This window comes from Buteo buteo, chromosome 29 (genome assembly GCF_964188355.1).
Source record: "Buteo buteo chromosome 29, bButBut1.hap1.1, whole genome shotgun sequence".
In the NCBI taxonomy this organism is placed as follows: Eukaryota; Metazoa; Chordata; class Aves; order Accipitriformes; family Accipitridae; genus Buteo; species Buteo buteo.
The window spans coordinates 4,215,171-4,240,486 of NC_134199.1; the positions used below are offsets into that span (position 1 = coordinate 4,215,171).

The 25,316-nt window shown below is 42.2% G+C and overlaps 1 protein-coding gene across 1 annotated transcript in view; it reads right to left on the minus strand.

The window, feature by feature from the left end:
- Window positions 1–25,316, minus strand: part of GSG1L (GSG1 like) — a 57,978-nt gene that overhangs the window by 21,076 nt on the left and 11,586 nt on the right. Inside the window, exons 2-3 of the mRNA XM_075059285.1 lie at window positions 19,745–19,792; window positions 3,361–3,513 (exon numbers count right to left, since the gene is read on the minus strand). Of these exons, the coding sequence (XP_074915386.1) occupies window positions 3,361–3,513; window positions 19,745–19,792 (201 nt within the window). The remainder of the gene's footprint in view (window positions 1–3,360; window positions 3,514–19,744; window positions 19,793–25,316) is intronic.

Here is a 25,316-nt window from a genome sequence, read left to right on the forward strand (position 1 = left end):
CTAGCTACAATAATGTGGGATGTGTCTGCTTTAGTACCTAGGCAGTAAAGAATGAAGCTCCCAGCTGAGCTCACGAAAAGCATGGGTTCAGGCAGTTAGCTAAAGAGTGGCGCAGGATCATCATGTCCCAAATAGACCTTGGACCTACAGATGTCAAAAAGCCCTTGTGCTGCAATGACAGTTCAAGGACAGTTCAAGTTAGAAATACTGATGTTCTGCCACGGTGGGGTACAATGCGGTCCCATACGTTACACTTTGCACCTTAACCAAAGTCGCCATTTACTATTCTCTCTGACCATCTACTTTTTTCCACAGTTGCCCTTCCTCCATGTGGAAGATCCTGATTTTCCCTCCCCAGACCAAAACTGTGACTCTTCTTTCCTGCTTACTTTCAGATTCTAAAGCACCTCATTAGTCTCACCAGACATGTGGATGATTCAGGGCAATTCTGGAGGAGGGAAGTTGGGGAATGTCATGTTTGTGTTGTGGGTATGTTAAGCAGGACCTTCAGCAAGAGAAATGTCATATTTGATACAAACAGCTGCAGAGGCTGAAAGAAGACATTTTAATACAAGAAGCTGTGGTGATTTGCTCAGCTGCTTCATGTCGGTGTGACACACTGCAAAGTTAGGAGGTGGAAAGAGCAATTCACATTGGAAGAAGTAATATTTCGGCAGTGTGGGCGGCCTAATGGGAGCACAGCAAACTGGTACACACCTTGCTTGTTTCTGGCTATATTTAATTTCCAGAATTCACTGGGAGCTTGCTGTACTTTTTAAATCAGTGGATTTTTCTCGAGCTGACAGTTAGGGCATTCATCTTAAAGTTTGGGGTTTGCTGTTCCTGTATCTACTGTCAGTAATTTTTCAACCTTAAGAAAATATTACAGACTGCCCTGAGACATGTCATAGTCACTCAAAGCCGTCAGAAGGTTTGACACGGCCAGGACCAGCTTCAGCAAGGCTGGTCTGCTCTGTTCTGTCGTGCGAAACCCGAATGGGGTTTCAGCAATGTTCAGACCTTTCGCTATGTGGGAGGCCAGGGTGACAGTCCACTGATACAGGTGAGAAGGAGGTCATCAGCAAGTCCTGCTGCAACACAGGGACCGCAGTGAAAACGTGGCATTTATTGCTTTATCTGCCTAATGGTGGGGAGGGTCAGGGGTGGGCATATACGTGGCTGTGCTGTCAGTGGCGTTATGCCATGTATAGCAAAACAATACGAGTCTTTCTCGCATGTGCGGCTTCATGCGCTTTTGGTGTGGTTTGTTCCTGACTCCACCCATCGGTTTGGTCTGTTTTAGACATGCCTTGTGAAGTTCTCTGTGGGGATATCCTATGGTACTTTTGGTTGTACATTTAATGGTCGCATTTTGGATGAAATGAACTGCCTGTAAAATAAATCAACAAATGCTGTGTTTACAAGGTCATCTTTTCCTCCAACTGGCTGCTTAAGGCTGGACAGAGGACAAAATGCCTGTATGCCCACCCACCTGGGGTCCAGGGCAGCAGATGGTTGAAGATGGAAAATCCTGATAAAATGGTGGATGGGAGTGCAGAAACACTGACCATTTATAGTTGGCTTGAGATCATTAGCTTTGCAGGACTAGAGCTGTTTCTAGGTGTCAGTAATGGGAGAGCTTAAGGAACTAAAGTTGGAAAAGACAATATATTTTAAAGCATTTTTCAGACATCTTTTCTAAAAATATTATTTATGAGATATCACATTAATTAAAATGCTTTATTATAAATATTACATGAGAAATGTATGTAAGTTTTTAAATTTGTATGAGGTTAAGAGGGGTACAAAAATCACGATGTTGTGAGGTTTTTTTAATGACTTGTAAGAGGTTAAGAAACAGCAATAAGTGGCCACACTGTTAGGATAATTTTTTGTAACCTTTAGATGTTGAGCCATGAGAATATGAAGATCCCATTGCACTTTTAGTAGGGAACTCTAGCATGAATTTAATGAGAGGTGTGTTGCTCCAAGGCAAAGTCCTCTTCATTACCTAATTTCTATTAAGCTGTGTCATTATAAATATGCTAAGCTTAAATAAATAAAATAAATATGCTTTTCTTCTTTCCTCTGATATCTCTGTCACTGAAAATAACAGCTAGCAGTGTCTTGGGTTTTGGGGTTTTTTTTCCTTCTTCCTATTTTGCTATGCTTTTTCCCTGTAAAATTTTAAAGTTTATATTTGGAACATCATGGCAACGTAGTTATAAAGAGGGAAGGACAAAATAAAAATAGAAAGATGTGTAGGAAAGAAAACTTCATAATTCTTACAAAACTTTAAAACTGCAGTTAATGGTGAAGAGAAAGAGTAACAGCATAGAAATAATTGTTTGAATGCTGAAGAATTACGCGTAGTTTGATTTTGAAAATTGAACTGACTTTTTTTTTTAAAATCTAAATTACATCCAAAGCTGAAAAATATCCTTTGACAGGTTTTACCAGATTTTTTTTCTCCTCTCAGCTCTACTTCTGATCTAAGTTTTTATACCACTAACAGTATTTCACAATTTGAAGCTTTCCCTGAAGATACAAACTCCTTCACAGAATGTACACTGCCTGTTATAATCTCTTTCATCTTGAAATACAGCCAAATAAAACGCACTTTCATTGCGGAAGTTCTTTCTGCCAGAGAGGTCCATGCAGGAGTGCTCACAAAAGCCAGATGTGGCTGGCTGCTTGTATAAATCCTGGGAAGTAGAGTTTTTAGCCAGCACAGAAGTGAAGGGGCACTTAAATACATGGTTAGATTTCATAACTTTAGAGAAGTGAATTCCTCAACTTCATATGCTGAAGGGCTTCAAGTACAGACTGAGCATGAAAATAGCCTGAAACAGTTCTTCTGAGAGATGTATATGTCCCCAAATTACTCTTGGGGTTGCTCCTAAGTGCGATTACTAGAACCCTTTCCATTCTCAATTTTGCTAATAAACAAGATGGGCTTCTTTCTTTGGTTTGAAGCATCAAACCTTCACCTACTTTTAGGATTAACATGGAAAAAATCATTTTCAACACTATGTTTTTCATCCTCCATTGAATAATCAGTGTGATGATGCTGAAAATGGACGGTCAGGCTATGGCTATGGTAATGGCTGTGCGGGCTGGGGGAAAGCTAATTACTGCATTGCCGTTGTGAAATAAGGAATATGTATTTTCACTTCTCCCTGGCAAGAGGCAAATTTATCACGTAGTCTTTGTTCCTAAGGAACAAAAAATTGTAGCGGAAAATGCGATAGCTAAATGGGGACAAAAGAGCCTTGTAGCCGCTGGTTTTTATTCTTTCAAAGTTTTAGAACTTGATTTTGTTGTGCCTCCTCGGGCAAAGGGGAAAGGGAAGGTTCATACCTGAAAGCACAGTGAAGACAGCAGCAAAGGCATTTAGCTTGAGCCCATCTATCACGCTGCTTGAATGAAAGAGCTCGAGGCACATAAGGCTGAATCCGACGACTAACAGCATGATGTATAACACCTCGGATACTACTGATAACCACAGGACACCTGCAATCCACAAGAACAGCAACCAGTCACTTATTCTGTAAATACTTTGAAGAGGTTAAAGTTTGTTAATTGGGAAATCAGGAATAGCTTGGAGTAATTGTGTATTCAGAAAGTTTAAATTTAGCAAACCACCCAAGCCCTGAAAAATAGAAAAAGTAGTGAATGAAGGTATGAACAGCGGCAGAGTGGTAAAGATACTGCAGAAAGAAGCAGCTGTTGCCTAAGATCCCAGCTTGGCTAAAGAACCTCTTTGGGTAGATCTACAACATCTTGGCTCCTCTGACCCAAAGCATAGGACACAGAATCTATTTTCCCTCCATGTGTCACGGTTTAGATGAGCAGAATCTCGCATACATGGTGGTGATAGCACATAATACCTTACAGTATACGGGCCTGGTGGGAGATAAACAGGCTTGGATACCTCTTTTTCACAAGACTGTTCAGAGAAAATGTTTTCAGTCCAGGTTTTAAAATGCTTATCACAGCATAGTGTTGGGGGCTGTTATTAGTAACTCTTTCACAGAAACTGGTGTCCTACAGAATGACTGCTCTGACTTTTGAGGTGTTTGGATCCACTGCACAGGTCTCTGCTGTTGGGACAAATATGAAATCTGCCAGAATACCGGTGTGGTGGAGCCAGTTATTTGTAACATACTCAGTTGAAGAGCTGCAGATACGAAATTTAGACTGCCTTCTGATTTCTCAAGCCCTAGGCACAATCCCTCAGAGGCAGGGCAGAGTTGACGTGCCCTATTTGAACCCCACGTTCTGCAGGACTTTGGGGTTGTGCACAGCTAAGTGGGTCTGGCAGTGTTTGGTAGTGGCCGGCTGAGACCGATTTGTCCACTGTAGATGTCACATTTGGAAATTTCAACACAAAACCTCTAGCAGGATCTGCTGAGTCTTTTAAAATCACGAAGCCATGGGGTAAATTTCAGAGGATGGTAACAGATGATAATATTGAGTCCCTGCCAAATTTCCAATCGTTGTTTCAGCATAAGAATCTGCTAGAATTCTTCAGTACATTTGCTAACCTCATTGCTAGAGAATTCACCTGGAAACAATGAGCAGTGATGGAAAATTTCAGCCTAAGCAGTTGAAACATGGAAATTTAAGCATCTGAAGACAATGGCTTATATTAGAAAATGTTAGCTGTAACCATAGAGACTGCTACAGGCTTCACTTATATTAATACTTTCTCTCCTCACTGTAAGAACATACGTGTGATAATGCCTGTAGTTAAGCTTATCAAACCAGATATGCGGTCTCACTTTTATCAAATATTTGAGTGTCCTGTTAATGACCAGGTTGATCCCAGCTCACATGTTGTCTGGGAACTTGTCTTTACAATTGCATCTAATTAATACGTGCTATTAGTTGTTGCCACCATATCTGACCTTTTGACTTTTTAAACAATACTACAGAAATAGTAATAAATGAACATTTTAATTCCTCACAGTGACTGTATGTGTAATATTGCATCTATCAGCAGCAAATAGCTGTTTCTCTCACTCCTGTTAGTCAATTTGGTATCAGGGCAACCGGCACACTCTTCCAAAAAGAAATAAAAGTGAGAGAAAGCAACGGTGCTGTTCTGCGATACAGCAGGATTAAGAAGGGGGTTTGCCTCATTGTCATAGAAGTTTCTATGACAAGAGAATGATTAAATGGTTTGAGTTGGGAAGAAGTAGGTTATGTAAACCTGACCTACAAACTGAGGCAACAGAGACCCCTAACTAACACGTTCTAATGCATAAGTGTTTCAGCCCAAACTTGAAAGAGTAATATACAACATATCTGCCCAGATTTTTATTGCCCTGTTTCAACTCTTGAGGATACTCACTGCTGATATCTACACACAACGGCAGGGCTGTAGTAGTGACTGCAGCTCAAGACTGTGGTGTGGCTCTGTCCTCTACTTGCTCGGGTGAACAACTGGCTGAAGGGTTGGGCTCAAAGAGTTGTAGTCAATGGAGTAGTGGAGTAACATCAGGCTGGTGGCCAGTCACCAGTGGTGTTCCTCAGGGCTTAATTTTAGGGCCAGTTTTCTTGAATGTTTTTATCAATGACCTGGACACAGGAGTTGAGCACATGCTAAGAAAGTTGGCTGATGGTACTAAATTAGGAGGAGATGTTGAATCCCTCAAGAGTAGAGAGGCCTTAGAGAGATCTTTGTCGATTTGAGTGCTGGGAAATCACCAACCGTGTGAAATTTAACAAGGACAAATGCTGGATTCTGCTCCTGGGACAGTGTAATCCTGGATGCATGTAGAAAGACTGGTGGACAAGAGGCTGGAGTGCAACCCTGCCGAAAGAGGTCTGGGGGTTTGGTTGATGGCTTGGGGGTTCAGCTGAGGTACATCAGCTGTATACAAGTGTTATCTATTGCCCACCAAAGAAACAGTGCTTGAAGCTGGAGGCTGTGGGCACAAGTGTAGCGTGCTTGAGAAATAACAGGAAGCTGAAGAGATGCCCGTATGTCTCTATGGGAGGCTCCAGGTTAACATGTCCAGAAAGCAAGTGAGGGGCTACTGCTAGAGGCAGCCTTGTGCACATTCAGAGTGACAGGAGGGCTCTGGGAGGTGAGGGTGGAGGGCATGGGCGCCCAGCTGGTGTTCTTTCTCCTGCTGGTGAAGGAGAAGGGAAGAGGAGGATGGAACACCCGACTGTGTGGCTGGTGTCACACGAAGCGCTTTGGTGTCTCTGACCACAGGGCCCTCTTTGAGGAACAAGGACTGCTGAGAGGACTGGGACCCACCTGGGCAAACGGGACGAGAGTGGTTTTGCCGAGAGGATAACCTGGCAAGGAGATCTTCAAACCTGATATGCTGGAGAAGGCTTGTCATAATTTGAAGAGCTGTAAGGGCATGGGGGACAGTGAGGAAGTGTCAGGGGGCTGGAGCACATGAGGAAGTTAGCTGGGGTAGGGATAACTGGAGTAGAAACAGAGTTGAACTACAGCTCTGATGAACAGCTCAATGAGACATGAGTTTTGCTGTCCTGTGAAACATTTTTCCAATGAGACACAAAGACTGGGTGAGTGAGTTTCCCATGGAAGGCATAGGCAATTCTTTCTTTTTTTTTGGGCCCTGTTCCTATCTGGAAAGGAACTCTATGTCTAATTCTCATGTTTTATTTCATGGCGTACTCTGAATATCTGCTCTGTGCCTTTTCTAAATGCATTTAATGTGGGGGAAGGTCACACGTGGAGTGTTTATACAGTTCTGAGTATGTCCTGTCCTGCCTGCTTTGATTTTGAATTTTATCTGAAATAATAACATCCAGAAAATGCAAGCTATATCTAGATTTTGCATCTTCCTGTGGCTGCCAGAAGCAGAACAGTTGATTCAGGTAATTAATTCAGGAGACAGTGTCTTTCTGCTCTGTGCTGATGGTGAAGTGATCTCCTACTGCTCTTCTCTCAACATGAGATTCATGAGGCAGTCACTTGGCATCACTTACTTCCACTTACAATCTCTTACAGCTTTCTTCCCGCAAAGTAGAGAGCTCCTTCTCTTGAGGAGACCTCAGTCATTCCAGGTGACAGGGAAGAAGCTCTCCAGAGGATTTTTCTCTTTCCCTATCTTGTCTGCTGTCACCTTTTCTGTCTGTCTTGTTTTCCACCAGCCTGTGTCCTCTGCTTCAGGGATTTGTCTGGCCTAACTCAGCTTTTGTGAAAAACCTTTCCTTCAGAAGAGTCAGCACTTGATTCATTTGGAGACTCCTATGTGGATGGCCTGTATATGAAGGTCTGTATTCTTATAAATCACCAGCTTTCTCTCATTTTTTGGTCCTCACCCTGTTTATGCTTTTTCCTTGCCTGTTCATCAAACTGACTCTTACATGTGCAGAGAAGGTGCTGTGGGTTTATGTACAGAGCTCAGCTGGGATGCGCCTCTTGTGCCAAAGACGTTCCATGTTAATGCAGAAAGATTTCAGGTTCTGACCTGCCTCCTCCTCACTGTGTGCAGAATTTGTCAGACGGTGTGTCATCCCTCCTCACCTTGTAGGAAATAATGCTGTGACATTGTGGCAGCAATGTGAGACCTCCTAGGAAAGGAGAGTCTTTTACTTTAAAACAAAACTCATTTCACTTACACTCCCATACACACATTCTCACAAACATGAGTTTGTGCCAGAAGTCCATCCAGCATGCAAGCACCAAGATGCATGTAATCAGTCAATCTTTCCAGGATTCCCTGAAATAATACAGAGGATGCCAGCTGTAGAGTCCTCCTCACGTCTTCTGGGCTTTTTGTAGGTTAGCAAAAATGTGCTAGGCTTGCATGTTCCTTTTTGTCCCGGCTGGGAGCTGACAGTGATCTATCTTGCTGTTCTGTCATTTCTCTGTTACACGTCATGATTTAACTCTTGTGCTGTGTCTCCCAACCTAGTGTCTGAGAAGCTGCAAGTAGATGGGCACTAGGATCTTGATGACCCACTAATCTCATTTCCATCAACACCTGGTATTCTAATATACCTTATCCTGCCATTTTTCACTCTGGTGTTTCTACACCAACCAGTCTATCATGTCCTCAATGGTGTTGCTGACAATGATAGAGTTACTTTTGTGTACTGTGGGCCAGATCATTGCTCCTGCCCCACAGATATTATGCTGTATGTCACAGGTGGGATTGTTCTGAAGCTGAACACCACAGACTGTTCCTGGAGGTAAAGGGGTCACCATCTTCAGGACAATGTCCTTGTGAAGCGAAAGCACTGGAGAAACAGGACCTGGACTGAGATGCTCATCTGGAACTTGAGATGGCAAAGCTGGGACTCACTGAAAAATTTCATATAAGTCAACTTACATCATAGGACTCCTACCTCAGAAGGAATCATATCACCTTCATATCATCTGAGGTCAAGACAGATTGCACTCCATATGATCACCAGCTCTGCCTAAAATGAAAACATAGTCCTGCTGAAAGCACATTTTTCAACTGTGCTTCTGTCGTTGTCCAGAGATTCTGATTTCACAAGAAGATCCGTAAACTAGCCAGGGCATTACTGATCTTCTTTGTCTCTCTAAGCTATTGTTACTTCCTCAACAGTGTGGTAAGGGATTGTCTTCACTGTGGAGTTTATGGTGAAAAGCATCAGTGCCACCTCCTCATGGACTTCACAACTGCATCAGCATTGTTACATGCCAAGGAAATTCATTTTCCAGCAACCCCAAGTGAGGTGAACATACTCTTTGTTGTGACTGAAAAGATAACTGTTACCCACATGATTGCTGAAATTTTAGGAACTCAAGCACATCATGAACCATCTGACGAGATCAGTCCCTTGCATTTCTGTCAGACAGTGGAGGGCAGCATCAACATTTTGAAAGAAGATTCATAGATACTGAGTGCATTTCTGCAAAGCTGGTCATCATGTTAAGTGCATCTGCCAGAGACAACATGTTAACAAAAGGATGTTGCAGACAGTTCTGAATGAATGAAACAAACTGAACATTTTTCTGACTGAGGTAAAGAAGCTTTACCTCAGTCTGCAGTGAGTCTCAGGGCTCAAAACTTCTTCACAAAACCTGAATGTATTTCAAGTCAGCCCCGATTACCAGGGAAGGCACTGTAAATGAACACACTATTACGTCTCACCAAGGAGCGCTCTGAGTCAGGAATCTCCAATGCTAAGTTTCCTTTGAAATAGGTATTCTGAAAAAAGTCATAGAAATTCTGCTTAGAAGAACTGGAGGCATCATACCACATTTTAGTGAATTCCTGATTAAGGAATCCAAAAACCAGTGTGGTTAATGACTTCCAGGAGTTTTGAGCTGATTTTGACTGTTTGGTATCTAAGTTAAGAAGGGGTAACTGGTTTTGTTGTCATAGGTTATTCTGTTGGTATGCATCTGGCCTTTTTCCTTTGGAGTACGAAACACTAAGTACCATTCACAGTACCCTGAGCGAAAATAAATATCAAAACATCAAGTATTCTTTGTTCAAATCCACTGCAATTTCCTGTCACAAAAAAGCAACAGTTGCTGACTCCAACTTCTCTGTCAGAGCACTCTGGTTAAACTGACCTCAAGAATGTCAAGAAGTTACTGACATGGTCCTCTGTGCTCCTTCCCCACAACATGTAAAGATGATTCTTAGCCATCTTGTGTTGCATTATTAAAGCCATTCCCAGACTGAATAGAAATTTGGATGGAAATGCGAAGAACTTGGACACCATCTGAATGGGATTACATGCAGGATGATAAAGAAGCATTTGCTGCTGTTTCTGGAACCAAAAAGTTCCATAATTTCAATTACTGTTGAGCTTTTGAGATTAATTCAGCTGACAAACTAGTTTTAGAGAGGCTAAATACACATCTATACCTCCTACCACCTACATTCACATGCAGCCATGGAGTTTTATGCATACTTGTTGGCAAATTGGAAAAGTTGATTTTTGGTGCCAGCTCACTATGCCAACAATTTCTGGAGCTGGATTGTAAGGTCCTATTTCCAGATGAAATAAAGGTATTGAAATCCCCTCCTGGCTGCTTCTCCAGGCTGTTCAGGTCATGAAAATGACTGTCAAAGATCCAATATCGGTGCATGTTCTCAAGGCAATACTGAAAAGGTGGCCAGCAGAGAAATTGCTGTTAGAGTTCAAAGCATTTTTAATCCATAAACATGAGCTGTTTGCTCATAAAGGACCTCTTCTGGGAAAATCATATTGCTATTCCTGAAGGAGATTGCTGAGTCATGTTAACTATGTTATATGCAGTATAGGCAGGAGTTGTGTGCATGAAAATGTTAGTCATGCATTTTGGCTAGTGCCTTGGAAATTATGCCAGCATTAAAAAAAAAAAACATAAATGAATGTATTACCTGCCAAGCTATGTGATACTGCCTGCTGAAAGCCCCAGTGTTCCCTGAGCAACGCCCAAGAAGCAATAGTCCAGAGTCTGTATTGACTTCAGAGGGCCCTTTCAGAAGGCAAATTAGCCTCCTAATTGGGGTAAACTCATATTCAGAATGCCTCAGTGGGATTTCATCCTCCTTAGAAACACCTACTGCCTCAGCCTCTGCTCCCTGCTGAAGATGATCTGTGGTCACTGCTTACCAGCCCTTCTAATAGCAGAACTGCGCTCCTGGCTGATGAGTTCAAGGATCTGACCAAAGCAGCCTCATTTGAACTGTCACACTGTGCCATGCTGTCCCTGAGCAAGTAATCAGACTGGACAATGGTGCAGGCAGCCAAAGACATCTTGAAATGGTTTATACTTGCCACATTCCTCATAACTTGGTGTTACCCATCTGCTCTGGTAGTTGGAGTCTGTCTGAGCTACAATGAGACAACATCTCAAGTCACGCCTCTGTCAGCTCAACCTTGATCTGTCTGAGAAATTCTGATACAAGCAATTAGAGGTTTTGGGTTTTTTTTCTATATCACAGTTCATTACATGACAAAAAAAAAATCTATATCCTAGAAACAGTACAGCTGAGCAATGTGTGCTCCTAAATAACAATTGAGATGATTACTGCACTTGACTGAGATGAAATCCAGAGCAGAGCACTGCACTCAAAGGACAAGCTGCTGACCAGCTGAAGAGACATCAGTGTCCAAGCAACACTGTCATGGAGAGTGCGCATCCTTCTTACCTCCTCATTGGCATTGCTGCTAGCCCCAGACACTGATGCTGTTACTTGAGGAAGAAAGTGCTTCTGTTAGCCCATGGTACACAGTCATTGTCCCCAAGATCCCTGAACTGCTGAACAACATAGGGAAACCACAAGAGGCTGTGACAAGTCAACTAGATAGATGTCATCCAACGTGGGAGGAAAAGAACAGTGAATGAGGGCAAAGCTTGGGTTTGGGTGGTATGAATTTGCATGGACGAAGCCATGGTGCAGGTGTTGTTCCTTCTTTGTGCAAAAATATTTTGCTATTCTTCTTGGTCTCCATGCATGCTGCAGCAGCCATGGAGGTGGGGGAGTTATTACCTGTGTTCATGTTGCCAGCAACAAAATGTTATGCTTGCTTGCCTTTGACAGCCTCAGGTCCATATTGTCTTGCTTTATGAACATAACACTTGCATTGGAGATGGGGAGAGAGCACCTATGCGTCAGATGGGAATGGGTCCTTCTGCCTGGTTTGTTTTTTGATGATGAAACTCTAAAGAAGTCCTGTCTTTAAAGTACTGTGTTAGACCTAAATAGTGTGCGAGGGACCCAGAATTTCTTAGTAACTGAAAAATTGGGGTAGGCCCTTGTTGTGACCCTTCCTGGGAAATGAAGTGAAAGGGAGCAGAGATTGCTGTGGAAAGAGTGACCCTAATGGTCCTCTTGCACTGCCTTATTCCTTATTGAGGTCTGATTCTCAGCAAGGTGCTGACCATCCATAGCCAGTGGCACCCAACACGATGGTCTGCCACATCATGGAAAATCTAGGTATTTCTTTAATACTCAATTCCAGAGTTAGTAGTGTGATGCTGCGAGAACACTGGCTGGTTTTTGTGGTGAGTGCTTAGTAGACCTGATGGGTGTTTGGTTTTCTTGCACTACTGATTTTTAAGATGTTCTGTTTACCTATATAGAAAGGAATTTCTCTGCATTTTTGGTCCTGTCTGCTTTGTTCCTCCTGGTCTATATTTGCTGTCCCTATGTTTCTTGATGCTGTCATTGCTCTGCTTTTCCAGACTTACCCACTATGTTGGAACTGACACATGGATCTCATTTTAATCTCTCCTCTTCACATTCAGTGCAAGACAGAAGAGAGGAATGGATACACATTGAGAAATGTTGTGCATCTTGTTTGGGAAAAGCACTAAAGTAAGCTTGAAAGGGCCATGTAAATCTCATGTTTACTCTTTAGTCACATTCTGATGGTTTTAGTCATTTGCTCATCTCTGCTGCTCCAATACTGGGAATTACAAGCCAGAAATATTGGAGTGATCAATAAAAAATGGTGAAAAGAATAAACATTGAGCATGCTGTTGTGGCTGGCGTAAGCACTCAGCTCTGAGCAGTCAGCCCGTCTGTTGGTTAATGCAGTCTCATAATGGCAGACCATCTGCCTGCTCCCCTTATGCTGCAATGTAGAAAAATTGGGAGAAGTAGACCACGGAGCTATGAGAGATGTTCCTCCAAAACAAAGTAATGGTCTTAAAAGCCATCAGAGATACCTACAACTACCTGTTATTGTAAAACAAATAAGACAGTCAAGATAGATAAAGGGCCAGCATCCGGATAAGACACTGCAGTTTACAGAATGTGAGAGACCATATGATAAGTACCTGAAACTACTTAGGTGAGAGAAGAAATGCCAGCTGTTTTGATTTTGTTTAGCTTTAGTTCTTCATTAGTTTCTTTATTTTGAAAGGTGAGGTGGAGCTGTGAATCACAAAATTATTCTCTTCTACATGATGATGTGTTTTCTATGACTTTTTAAGGTTCTGACATTGAGCTTGATTCTGAATTTAATCCTGTGTATGATACTGAGCAGACTGTGGAATATCTTTGTGCCTATATTCTCTTTTTCCTGGTGTAGTACTGATATAGTGAGTAGAGTAATATAGTGGAAAAGACTATGAAAAATACTCTAAATCAGGACTATCCCGCATGCCTTAATAAATATATTTGGGTTAAAAGTTTCCCTTTGAACACCTACAGTTCAGTGTTTGTCCATCCTCAGCACTGGGCTGAGAAATTAATTATGTTCAGACCTTGTGGATAGCATTGCTCACAGCAGAGAACCAGTGTTCTCCATGTCTTTGGCATCACCAGCATGAAAAGCAAGACTGTTTCTTCCTTTTAGGAATTAGGAATTTAGCTTGAATTTTGCTATTAAGCATGGTTTCATCTTTGTATATCTAATTAACTTTTAAAAATAAATTCAATGATTCATAATAGATGTGTGAGAAAACACAGATAAAATGTTAGTAACACATTTTTTTCCTGCATACTTAATCATAACTCTCCCAGTACAAGTGCACAGGTACTTGTCTGTGTGGGTATGTATATACCCTATTGCAGATATATTAAGAATAAAGCAAGCAGAATACAAAATACGCAAAAAGTAGAGACTGTTTTGGAAAGTGTATAGTTCTTCTGGGAGACCCAGTTACATTTCTTTTCACTGGTTGCAGGTCTCTAAGTGGTCCCTCTAGAAAAATCATCCTCTTTTTTTCTTCTCAGGAATGGCTACCCAGTACACAAAAAAGGAGGTTTGCTTTTTGACTTGGCTGTTACGAGTTTTATTTGCCTCTTTTCCAGCCTGAAATCTGTTTGTGTTGTCCTTCTCATACAAAAAATTATTCCCTATCTTTGGCCATAACCGTCAAAATCTTCTCTCTATCTCTTTAAATTTTATCATAACTTTTTTGAGCTGTGCCTGGCAGGGGAGGGATGAGAGGTGCACACAGAGTGCTGCGGGTGGGTACATCATGAATACATGTGGTGGCATGGTGACTTTTTTGTTTTGTTCTTTATTTCCTACGATGATTCTAATATTTCTTTTTATCTTTTCTTAATCTCTGCAGAGCAGTGAATTAGTGTTTTCATAGAAGTGTCTGTCATCACTCCAAGAACTCTATCCTGAGGGGTAAAAGCTAATTCAGAACCCATCACTATATATGTAAAGGTAGGATTACTCTCATGTTCACCACTTTCTGTTTATCAACACTGAGTATTACCTGCCATTTTTTCTCAGTCAGTCAGTGACTGAGAAAGATTTGTGAATAGTTTAGATGCCTGTAGTATATCTAGTGTCTTTAAAGTTTTCAAGCTCCATGTGCCCTTTTAGATGAACCTTTTTCATTTCTTTTAATCAGCTCTTGGTTTTCTTGCATTTCCTTCTTCATAACTTCTTTTTTAAACTTTTATTGCTTCTGCAAGGATGCTGAATCTTTCTCTGTTAATCACGGATACAAGGTATCTTTTACTAATGTTTTGAACCAAGATCCCCACGCCACTCAGGAATAAGTCAAGACTTACAAGTTTCCCAACTAATTTCTCCATGCTTACAAAGTTTGGCCAAATTTTAGTCTCTGTATCATACTGAGCATGACGTTTTCTCAGTCTATGCATGGTGTTTTGAGGTCTGCTCCTACTGTTTTGTTTTCTGCCCTTATACCTTCTCTGATACCAAGTTTAACCCTGCTACTGTAAGTCATCCCAATGGGTGATCACTAATATAATTCTGTATTTTTTATCTGAGCATGGAATCCATCCATAGAGATTGTGTTGCTTATTAATGACATTACCTTACTACTCTGATTCAGCTTTAGTACGTGACATCTGCTTTGTCTTTCAGTGTAATCAGTACCAAGATGTTATGGTCTCACTAATTATCTTTCTCCCATCAAATTTCTGGTACACCTATTATGTCAGTATCCATTAAAATCTAGTTTCTCTTCTCATTAATTGCTGTTGTAGTGCTAGTTTAGAAGCGTGTATAGATTTGGCTCAGCTTTCTCTTTTTCTGTGCTGCATTTAGGTGAGACTTTATTTGTTTATTTGCTGTTTGCCATGTGCTATCTTAGTTTTGCCAGCTACTTTTTAGACAATACAGAATTTTTATTGCTTCATCTCTACAGGATGCATCATCATGAGCTGTGTAGAGGACATGCAGAAGGCATCTCCTACCTCTGCCAGTACAGTCTCTAATTTAAAAAGTCCCCTGTAGCATTTTGGACTGTTAAATGCTCACTAGCAATGAGCATTTTCCTTCTGCAAGGTTTTGCCTTGCCTCAACCTCCATGGTCTCTAAAACGTCTTGTTCATTTTATGCATGTGAATGTCCCTATAAATAAGTAGAAAACACTGCAATATAGGCAGTTCCTGATGACCTGCTGCTTTGCCATTCATTGTGGGTGTTATTCCATAGGTATCACAGCTGAAGCAAGTGAGGTCCTACAGAGCATTAGAGTAACTTAGATCAAATTGTACCATACCTGTAAGGAATTTGTCCTGTGAATCCTGTCCTATGTTGGTGCGGCCATCTCTAAATTTTGAGCCAACTGTGACCTTTGAGCCTGTTCCTGAAGCAAATTCCCAACAGGACTCCTCAGGCCAGAGCATGTGCTGCAGGCACTCCAGGTGCTTGGAAGTGCCTGAATCACAGCCCCAGTGAACACCATCCTGAAAACTCTTGGGGGCACCACATTTCTTGCAAACCCTTGCTCTTTCCCAGCAAAGTTCTTCCAGAAAAAATGCTGCTTCCAACTGATTTCCACTGATATATCCCAGCCTTCACTTACACCAAGAGTTCAGCTGGTCATGACTCCTCATCCTTAGGCTCTCACTGTATCACTGTGGTTGACAGATGACATTTATGCATTTATAGAAGGATGTAGGAGTTCAAATCCCCACACAGTTCTAGGCAGGGGGAGGAACAGACCTGTATATGTATGTAGCTCTGGTGTTGTGCTAGTCAATGAAGTCATTTATCAGATCAGTTGATGGGACATATTGCTACCTTTTCCTTTCCATTGTGGTGCGACCATTCCCAGACATAATATTTGGCTTTGGTTTCTTCCTTTTGAATGTATCTTCCAAGGCCTCTTGGAAGTCGTCTTGGGTACAGATTTGAAGCAATGGGAAAGCAGAGCTAGAAGGCGCACCCAAAAGGTGTGATGAGAGGAGGAGAGTGGTGGAGTGTGTCCCAGCCTCAGTGTTCTGTTTGGGCACTGCAACAGGGAGCTTGACAGAAAATTGTTTTAGCAAGGTTTGCAGCAGCCCAAAGGGAGAGGAAAGGCTGCAAGCTGCATTCAAAAAGGGGCCAAGTAGCTGAAAACTGAGCATACTTTTCAGTGTAACACATAAGTGTCCCTCACTAAATATGTTATCCTTTTCTTCTTTGGACATCAAAATCCCCAGCAGGAACAAAACTTTGATTAAGTTTTGTGGAGAAGATCCCAGGAACAATTCAGAACTGAAAGATCAGGTCTAGCCTACTGTGGCAGTTTCCTTCCAACTCCTTTTGGAAATATTTGCTATCTTGCTACTCACATCTGTAATGAAAATTAGAAAGTAGAACACTTCGTGGGAGCCAACAACATCTGTGCTGTGAGAGCCCATTAAAAGTCCTGGCCAATGTAACTAGCTATTGCCCTATCATCCTTCACTGAAAGCGAATGGAAACTGTCATAAGAAATATTTGTGGACACAGAAAATGTTTTTTTTCTAGTTATTATCTACCATCACCAAGCTGATTTTGATAAGCAGATTTGGCACTAACAACCAGCAATAGCTAATAAATTCAATGTTAGGCTTAGAAGGTTCTGACAGATTGTTGGCAGCTGCCTTAAATGCAGGGAAGAGCTCTCCTACTGTGGGTTGGAAATGCTTATTTATACCATACTGTGGGTCTGTTTGCCCCAAATTTTGCTACCTCCTTTTAGTAGATGTCATTGGTGTGATATATGCAAAGGGTATAATAACTGATCAGAGATATAGTATCCAGCTACACTAGAGATCAGCACAAATGGATTAAAGATTGGAAGCTCAAGCATAAGCTATTACATTTTTACAGTAAGAATAAGAAACATTTTCATTCATGAATGCAAGATTTGAGGTAAGGATGTAGTTAGGCCTCACTATAGATGGTTTTATTTTACTGTGAGTTTCGGTGACTAGCTTTTCTATGCTAAGAAAGTTTTAAATATTATGAAGGAGTTTTATACTGGTGATGGACTCTAGAAGAGACTGGCTGTACAACTAGACCAAGTTTGTTCTTAGGCTTCCTTTTAGCATGCCTTAAAAGTGGAAGATGATGTGCTCAGAACTAGGCACAGGCTTCAACAGCCTGTATTTAGCTTAGAAGTTGTTTAGACAGAGGTCTTCTTTGGATCAGGGAAAACAAATTGAAAAGAAAACTTTGGAAAGCCTGAGTGCTTAATTGCAGTAGCAGCGCATGTACTCACAGAGACATTTTAGATAAATGAAACCCTGAACAACCACTTTTTAGTGGTAAGTGATGCTAAGAATATGTACAGAAACTCAATAAGCTGAAGTCTTGTTGTGAAGATATGTTTAGTCCAAAAATTCCCAATTACACAATGGACCGTGAGAACCACAATATGTTTGTATAACTGAACTAAAATTTTGTTATTCACTGCATCTTATCATATCTCATTTACTTGGAAGAAGAATCAAGAATCTGTCCCAGCACTGGGTGTAACCGAGTAGTTGACAAACCTCTGTCCAGTAAGTCAATGCTGAGTGAGGGGATGAAGAAATTAAAGGAGTAGGAAGTTCTTTCTAACTGGAAAAGAGCAGATTAATTCAAGAAATTAAAGAATTCGGCAGTGAAAGTAAGTTGGGCATCATTGACACACAATTTTCTCTTCACATGTGGTGAAAGTATCACTGCACAGTACAAGACTGATGGTGAAAAATTCAGATTAACTATGTTGCAGTGTCCAACTTGATCTACAGTTGTGGAATTTATCCTGGTTTTGTTTATGAGTCAGATGGTCAGCACTTTCCATCTCTGACAGAGCATTCCCCTCTCTTTCTGTCAATATACCTTACAACTCCATGGAAAGACTTCAGAAATAGATATCATTTTCTTTATACCACTGCACCAAAAGAGCCTTCCTTCCTCAAAAAGGAAAAATAGAATAGTCTAGAAATATGCACTGACATGGTGCAGCAACTCTAAAATTTTACTGAAAAAAAAATCGCTGACAGCGTTTCACACAATCAAAAGAAATACTTAAAGTACTCAATGCTGTTTTGGAAAGTGTGTGGGTGATGCAACCAAGTATTACACACCGTAATGAACTTTCACAGAAAATGGATAAAGAACAAAACCATCCCTTTGCCTTTGTAACAGGCACCTCATGCTTATTTTGAGTCTGTCTCCTGCAGGTGTCATGCAATGCTCACTAGTCCTTGTACTGGGAAAGGCAGTGAGCTACCGTTCCCCAGGCTGCCTTTTCAGTTCCTCTTACATCTTTGTCAATGTCCGGCATATCGCCTCTCACAGGCTGAAGAGTCTTAGTCTTGTCCTTGTACAGAACCTTCCAGAACTCTGATTATCCTTCCTGCCATTCTGTGAGCTAGACTAAAAAGGACAAAATGCCACACTATATTTTATATAAAGGCAAAGCTTTCAGATGTATACAGTCCTCAGGCAACAGGATACTCTCTGCTCTGTTCTCAAGTCCTTTGCTAATGTTCTTTAACAGATAGTTTGTTTTTTGACCGCTGCTGAGTATTGAGCTAGTGGTTTCATAAGAACAGTTATGCCCCAAGGTCCCATTTGTGTGTGTAAGATTTAACTCAGAGCCCATTAGTGGCAGTAATCCCAGGATTGTTCTTCCTTTATGTGCATAATTTATTTAGGTTTACTTACAATGAATTGCACAGAGACTGTCTCTGTTACTAGTTCTCTCACTGAAATACCCCACTGCTTTATTAATGGTAATTGCCCTTTTCTTTCAATTTGTCCAGCTGATCAGCAATTCAGACAAACTAAGAACAATTGTTCCTTACACCACTTACTGCCTCTCTGTCAGACCTGATGAAGGTACTGTATGCACAAAAGGTTTTGTGATTGTCTCAAGTGATCTAACAAAATATATCGCTGCTTTGTACAAACATGAATTTTCACCTGTCCTTTGGATTCTCCAGAAGCCCATTGTTAGTGTGAAGGACACTGCAAGGCTCCTGCACCTCTTCAGCTGTGCGCAGAGCGCTCTGTCTTGAGCAGGGAGCAGGATGGGCTCAGCTGCCCAATTAATTGAACTCTACCCCTTTTTTCCCTGATAAATACTATTTTGAAATATGGGTTAAACTGCTATTGAGAATTTACACTCCAATACCAGGGTAAAGAAAACCTTTGCAGCCTGCATCTGTGGACTTGCATATACTTTTTTTTTTGGAAAGTGAATCAAACAAACAAGCATCTAGATGATGCCCTCTCACAAAGAGACATTTGGTACTGTGACTACAGTTTTCTGACTGTAAATGTCTTCATGGCCTGAGGGAACCACGTAGCATGTCCTTCCTCACTGGAGGAAGAAGGGAAATGTCTGTATTACAATATAAATCTTTATTTTGTTGAAAAAAAATCAGTTGAATGAAGAGAAAATGCATCTGAGAAATGACAGATCTGCATAAACTGAGTAAACAGCTGTCTTAAACTCTTGGCATTTGTTTCACCTGCCTGTGTGTAATCTGGACGACATGTAGGTCCTTGTGTTTCCCCTGGCACTCAAGTACAACAAGAAACAATGCTGATGCGATTTGTAAAATTGGAAGAAGCCTTGACTGTATCATCTTACCTTTTTCAGAAGCCGGGGCAAGGTCAATAAAACTTCGACATTTTTCACCTTTAAAAGAAAAGGATTATTTTAGGAGACAGAATTTGATTGGGTTTGCTCTGCCTCCTCTTTCTGACTGGTGTTTCTGCCATCGCTCCCACCTGAGTCTCTGCAGGACCACTAGGTTGTCTCACGCAGAGAGCAGACATTTACCTGTGCCTCCGTCCTGGACCAAAACCACTATGCTTACAAGGCTGGACTCTCCCTTAGGATTACAGTCCCTTCATCAGGTGTATGAAATACAGTTAATGAAGAAAAATGTTGTCTCTGATGGTTGGGTCCCTGCTGGGTCAGTGACGCTCTGGCCAGGAACCGTGTTGCACTCCAGGTGGAGTGACACAGTGCAAAACGCTGCAGAGGGGTAGCGATGGGAGGGCACAGGCCTCTTTCACCAACACCTTTGCCCTCCTCCTCCTCCTCATCAGGACAGTGCCCACTGGCGTGTGACCGAGCCTCCCAGTGCCAGGAAGCATTGCCATGGGAACAGATGTCTCAATAGATAGATATGACACATGTGACTAGGACAGACAAAACCTGAAACACAAAGCAAGCTAAGCAATTGCATAGCATTTAAAAAAAAATGTTAAAAAAGAGACAAATGCCTTGCTATGACCATCACACCCTGTGCCTCTCCCTCTGCTTTGTGGCTGCTGCACCCACTTATCATTGTAAATTAAATTTTCTTTGTTTAGGACACCATCTCCATTTTTGTAGGCATTCTTGAGAACCCTGTATTTTCTGAGCAGGAAATGTATCTTAAGGGTGGATGTTTTGACCTTTCTGTTTACTTCTTCAGGCAATCAGAGATAGTAAAATAATTCCTCTGCTCTAGGTGCATCCATCCACCAAGTGTGTTTCCATCAATATGATATGTTCCAAGGTGAACCAATAGCCTGCCTGCCTCGAGGAATCAGAGACCAGCACGCATGCCAGAGGTAATGGAGGAGAATCCATTTTGCTCTCTAAGACTTTAATTGATGCAAAGATAGCTATAGGAGTAGGTTTTTTTATTAGTTTTGCTCAATTTTAATTGCACAGTCAAAAGACTGATTTAGGAAATGTGAGCCATTAAAAAAGAATAAACAGGGAAATGCTGTAGAGATGTTGAAGTCAGTGCGTAAATTTTTCTTAGTTGTAATTAATTATATGTACAAACCAATATAAAATGTTAATCTTTCTGGTGTCTTTGTTGGCAGGATTGAGATAAACGTTAACCATTCAAATGATAGCTGTGTTGAAATAACGATCTATTATTATAATGCTATTATTAGCACTTTTTATTTACTTTTTGCAGTTTCAAACCTATGCTAAATATGCTAAAAAGTGTTGTATACAGTATAGTCTGTAGTCTGTTTGTCTATGTATAAGTTGCTATAAAAGAAAAGGTTCACTTGACATTGAAATTGATGTTTCAGTATCTCCATGGCAGGGGGATGGATTTCTGCTCTCTGAATCCAGGCACTATCAAGAAAAGGAAGTGACACTTGACTTATCAAAGCACCATCTCTCTTTCCAAAGAGGTAGGTAGGGCAGTCTGTATCTGAGCAGAAGGAATGTCAGATGAGTAAGTTATTAAGTTTTAGGGCAGACAGACTGAAAGATAACTGATGGATCACAGAAATCACAGCTACCCAGAAGTGTTGTGTTGACAGGGCCCTGCAGGTTTCTCGTCCAGCTTCCTGTTCAGAGCAGGACTATCACTAACACTTGATCAGGTCAGCTGTGACTTTTCCCAGCCAAATCTTGAAATACTTCAGGGATGGTGATACCCATTATTTAGTGACTCCAGGGATGGAGTTTCTCCTCTCCTCTGGTCCCAGGGCCGTACCACCCTTTTGGAGAAGTGTTTCCTTACACCCAACCTGAACTTCTCTAGCTGGTCTGTCATCTTTGTAGTCATCGTTTCTCTATTTGCAGGGACATGGACAAGCCCGGCTCCCTCAAATTCTTTTCACATGTGGTGTACTTTAGGCCCCTGACCAAAAAATCCAGAGAAATAGGTGGATTATAAAAGATACTGTGCTGTAAGTAGGAATCATTCATATCCAGAGACTGAGTTTTAAGGCATGAGGTGTGTCAGGAATGCATTGACATATAATCAAGGGAGAGTGACCTTTAGATTTGGACTTGATATAAGCAGATTAAGCAGGATTTTTCATTATAGCCATATCGATCTGTGGTTTGGATTTCGTTTTGTGGTTTGTTTGGGTTTTTTTTTTCAGATGTAAGCTATTACTTTTATCACAGTTTTATTTTAACCTGACTTCAAGCTAATGGGCTAGCACTGAGTCATCTCTCACCTGTGGTTGCAGTGAATCTGAAGCCAATCTGGAAACCTTCAACAAATACCTGACTCTCTAGTATGTTATCCCAAGACAGCCAAAGGGGAATGGCATTTGCTACTACAGAAACCGCCCAGGCTGTTCTGAGAGCTGGAGATACATGGTGCCTTTCAGATACGTGGCAAGGTACAAAGCCTTTCTGACATGTGTGGGTACTGAGGAAACTGATAGTACCATATTGTTTGGCTGCAGGTGCCTTGTCTGCAGGACAGATGTAGAGTGTGATCACAGGCTATTTGGAGGAATGTGCATCCTCTTCCTCCCTCAAATTAGCTTGCCCAGAACACCAGCTCTCCCAGGATTGCTGCCTGTGGTTGAGGCCTCCAGTTTAAATACTATGGACAGAAAATGCTGGAGTGTCTAGCAAAAGTCCTTTTGGGACTCATAGCACAAAGAATGACTGTAGATTGGAGACAGAGAAAAGCCTGGAAGGAGGTCACCTCACTTTCAACGGCTGATACCTGGATTGTGCCTGGCTTACTGCTAAAGGTTGTGGTAGGAACTGCACAAGCAGTTCCTGATGAAGAACACTTCCCTTCGTTGTTCCTGTTGCTGGAGCACTGGAAACCCCTCCTCCATTTTCAATGGTAACCACTGGTGGTATTTATAGACCACATTCATACTTCAACATGCAGACATGCATCTCACTGAGAACTGAAGATGTCAGCAGTGCTTTCACTGTTCCTCTTAGGATTTATTCTAAGTTATTTTTGGGTATCTTGTATAACTGATCTCTTAAGCCCTCTTAAGTTTAATTTTAGACTTGGCAGAGTTTATCCTGCTGTGCTGCCCTTTTCCAGATGCATCTTCTCCTCATAACCAGGCTCCTGGAGAGTCTTCAGAGAATACAGAAAAGGCTGTTTAGAGATGCAACAAGAACAGTATCGAGATGCAACAAGAACAGTATCTAGGATTCATCCCCCTGATAGTCCTGCCTTCACCCAGTTCTGGCAGTGATTCCGACAGAGGAGAAAGCCAAGGAGTGATCTCTCCTGCACATAACTCGCATAAAAAGAAGAGGTGTGACCTGACTGGAACACTCTCCACTTCCATGCAGCAGCAATAGCCATGTACAATGCATGTGAAGCTCTCTGGAGCTCAGCAGTGTCAAGCTGTTGGAGGCTGAGGAGAAGAGGACTGATCGACCACCTAAATGTCAATAAGAGCAAAGCACTTGGTACCAGCTTCTTCTATGGCTTCCCAAGGGTGAGGTAGAAACATCACCTATGCAAGCCCTTGCAAATGCATTCCCTCATAACCAGACTGGCTCTGCATGGGCTCAGTTGTGGCTCTGCTGGGCTTCCCAAGAATGGGGCATAGCTCACAGGGGCCCGTAGGACTGGGTACCAGTAACAGCCCAAAATTTGTGTGTGTTTTCCTCCAATTAATCCTAATTAATTAATCTAATCCTTCATATGTTCATGTCTATGTGTATTTGTAATTTGCTAGGGAACTTCAAACTGAACCAGCCAGAGAGTGGGAGGAGACATATCTGGAAAGACCCAAGGTCTGAACTGGTGGCTGGGTAAGAGTCTTGAGGTCTTGGTATGGATAATAGGCTTAGAGCCCATGATAATATCCGAGGGACTACTAGTGTGATGTGCTTGTGCATCTACAGAGGGAAGGGGCATGAATGTTTCAGTCCTGATCTGCAAACCTGCTCAGCCAGAGAGGAGGAAGAGGAGGAGCGAGCTTGCTGATGGTAGTGATCTTCTTTCTGTGGGTACTGGTAAAGGCACAGCTCTCTCTGGGTTGGTCTGTGTGGCCAGCCACATTGGTGTCATGCATGCTTGCGTGTGTGTGTGTGCGCGCGTGTGCGCGCGCGCATGTGGGTGCACCTGCATCTTGAATACGTGCCTAGCCTGAACGGGGAAGGACACCAGCAGCAAACAGGCAAGGGAGGAGAAATTCCCTGGGCCCTAAAGTCCCCTGGGCTGAGCTTCCCAGGAGCATGCACAGCGTTTCCTCAGACAGGCTCATTGAGACTTTTCCCATTTCATGGCTCTGCAGCTGTGGAAGCTCCCGCAGCACTGCAGGTCAAATGTTTTCCAGCTCCTCAGGAGTTTCTACTGAAGAAAGCTCAGCTTTGGGCTTCTGCATGTTCTTAGGAAACAGTGTACAGGAAGATGTGGATTTTATCACTGTGTCAGTGCCAGGGACACAGAAAGAATGTTGTGGCAGCATAAGGAGATGATCTCTCTGTCTTGCTTCCAGCATGAGGCCCATACTCTTTCTTCTCCTTCTGCTGCTCACAACATGGTGGGAAGGCCTGAGCTTCAGCCCTTCCAAGTCTGTGGCACACACTTGTCATGCAAATCATCTCATGTCTGCAAAAGCAAATCATTTCGGGAAAAAGTAGAAGGCTGTGTGAAAAGCAGGCACTATTCTGGCAGAGCTGCATTCTGTAGAAAGTAAATGAGCTGGTAAGAGTAAGACTGCTGCAGGGATGGGAAGGAGGCACTGCGGGACACTGCTGGCAAGCAGTTGCACATGGTGGAGGGGTCACCCACGTGTTCTGTCACCTCAGATAGGCAGACCAGTCCCCCAGACACCTCCCTTTCCCTAGCACATGGAGGTAGTGGGGCTGCTCTCTTACCTTCTCCACTGAAGAGTCCTACTTCAGTGTCACACACTTTGGACAGCTGGGACTCTGTGCTGGAGGCAAATGCTTGTTCCTCTTACCTTCCTCAGGCAGAGTTCAGAGACATCTGTACCTCCCTAGCCTGAACAATAATTTGAAAGCAAAAGCTAAGAAAGGGAAATGGCTTCTCCAAACCTCCCAAACTCAATCTTGCCAGAAAATTAAGACAAACAGGTCCCATAGAGCCATCAGGTCTGCACAGTATACTGGCTCCAGGGCTCTGGGCTACTTTCCCCGTTATGCTCTGCACACCTTGCCATGAGCACAGTGAAACTGCACTGCAACAAATCAGATGTGCCTAGCTGCAGCTTCCAAAGTGGATGCAGGCTGACGTTCTTCTATGGGTCACTAGAAGACACTAGAGAGCAATTAGAGAGCTATATAGGGCAGCTGGAAAGCCAGGTCTAGGTGCACATAGATTGGGTCTAAACTACAGCACACAGACGTACTTCCAAGCTCAATGTGCACACTGGAATCACTCTGACTTTAAGCGTCTGTGAAACCCACATGTATTTTACTGTTTCTTCCACCAGTTGTCTAAAATATATGG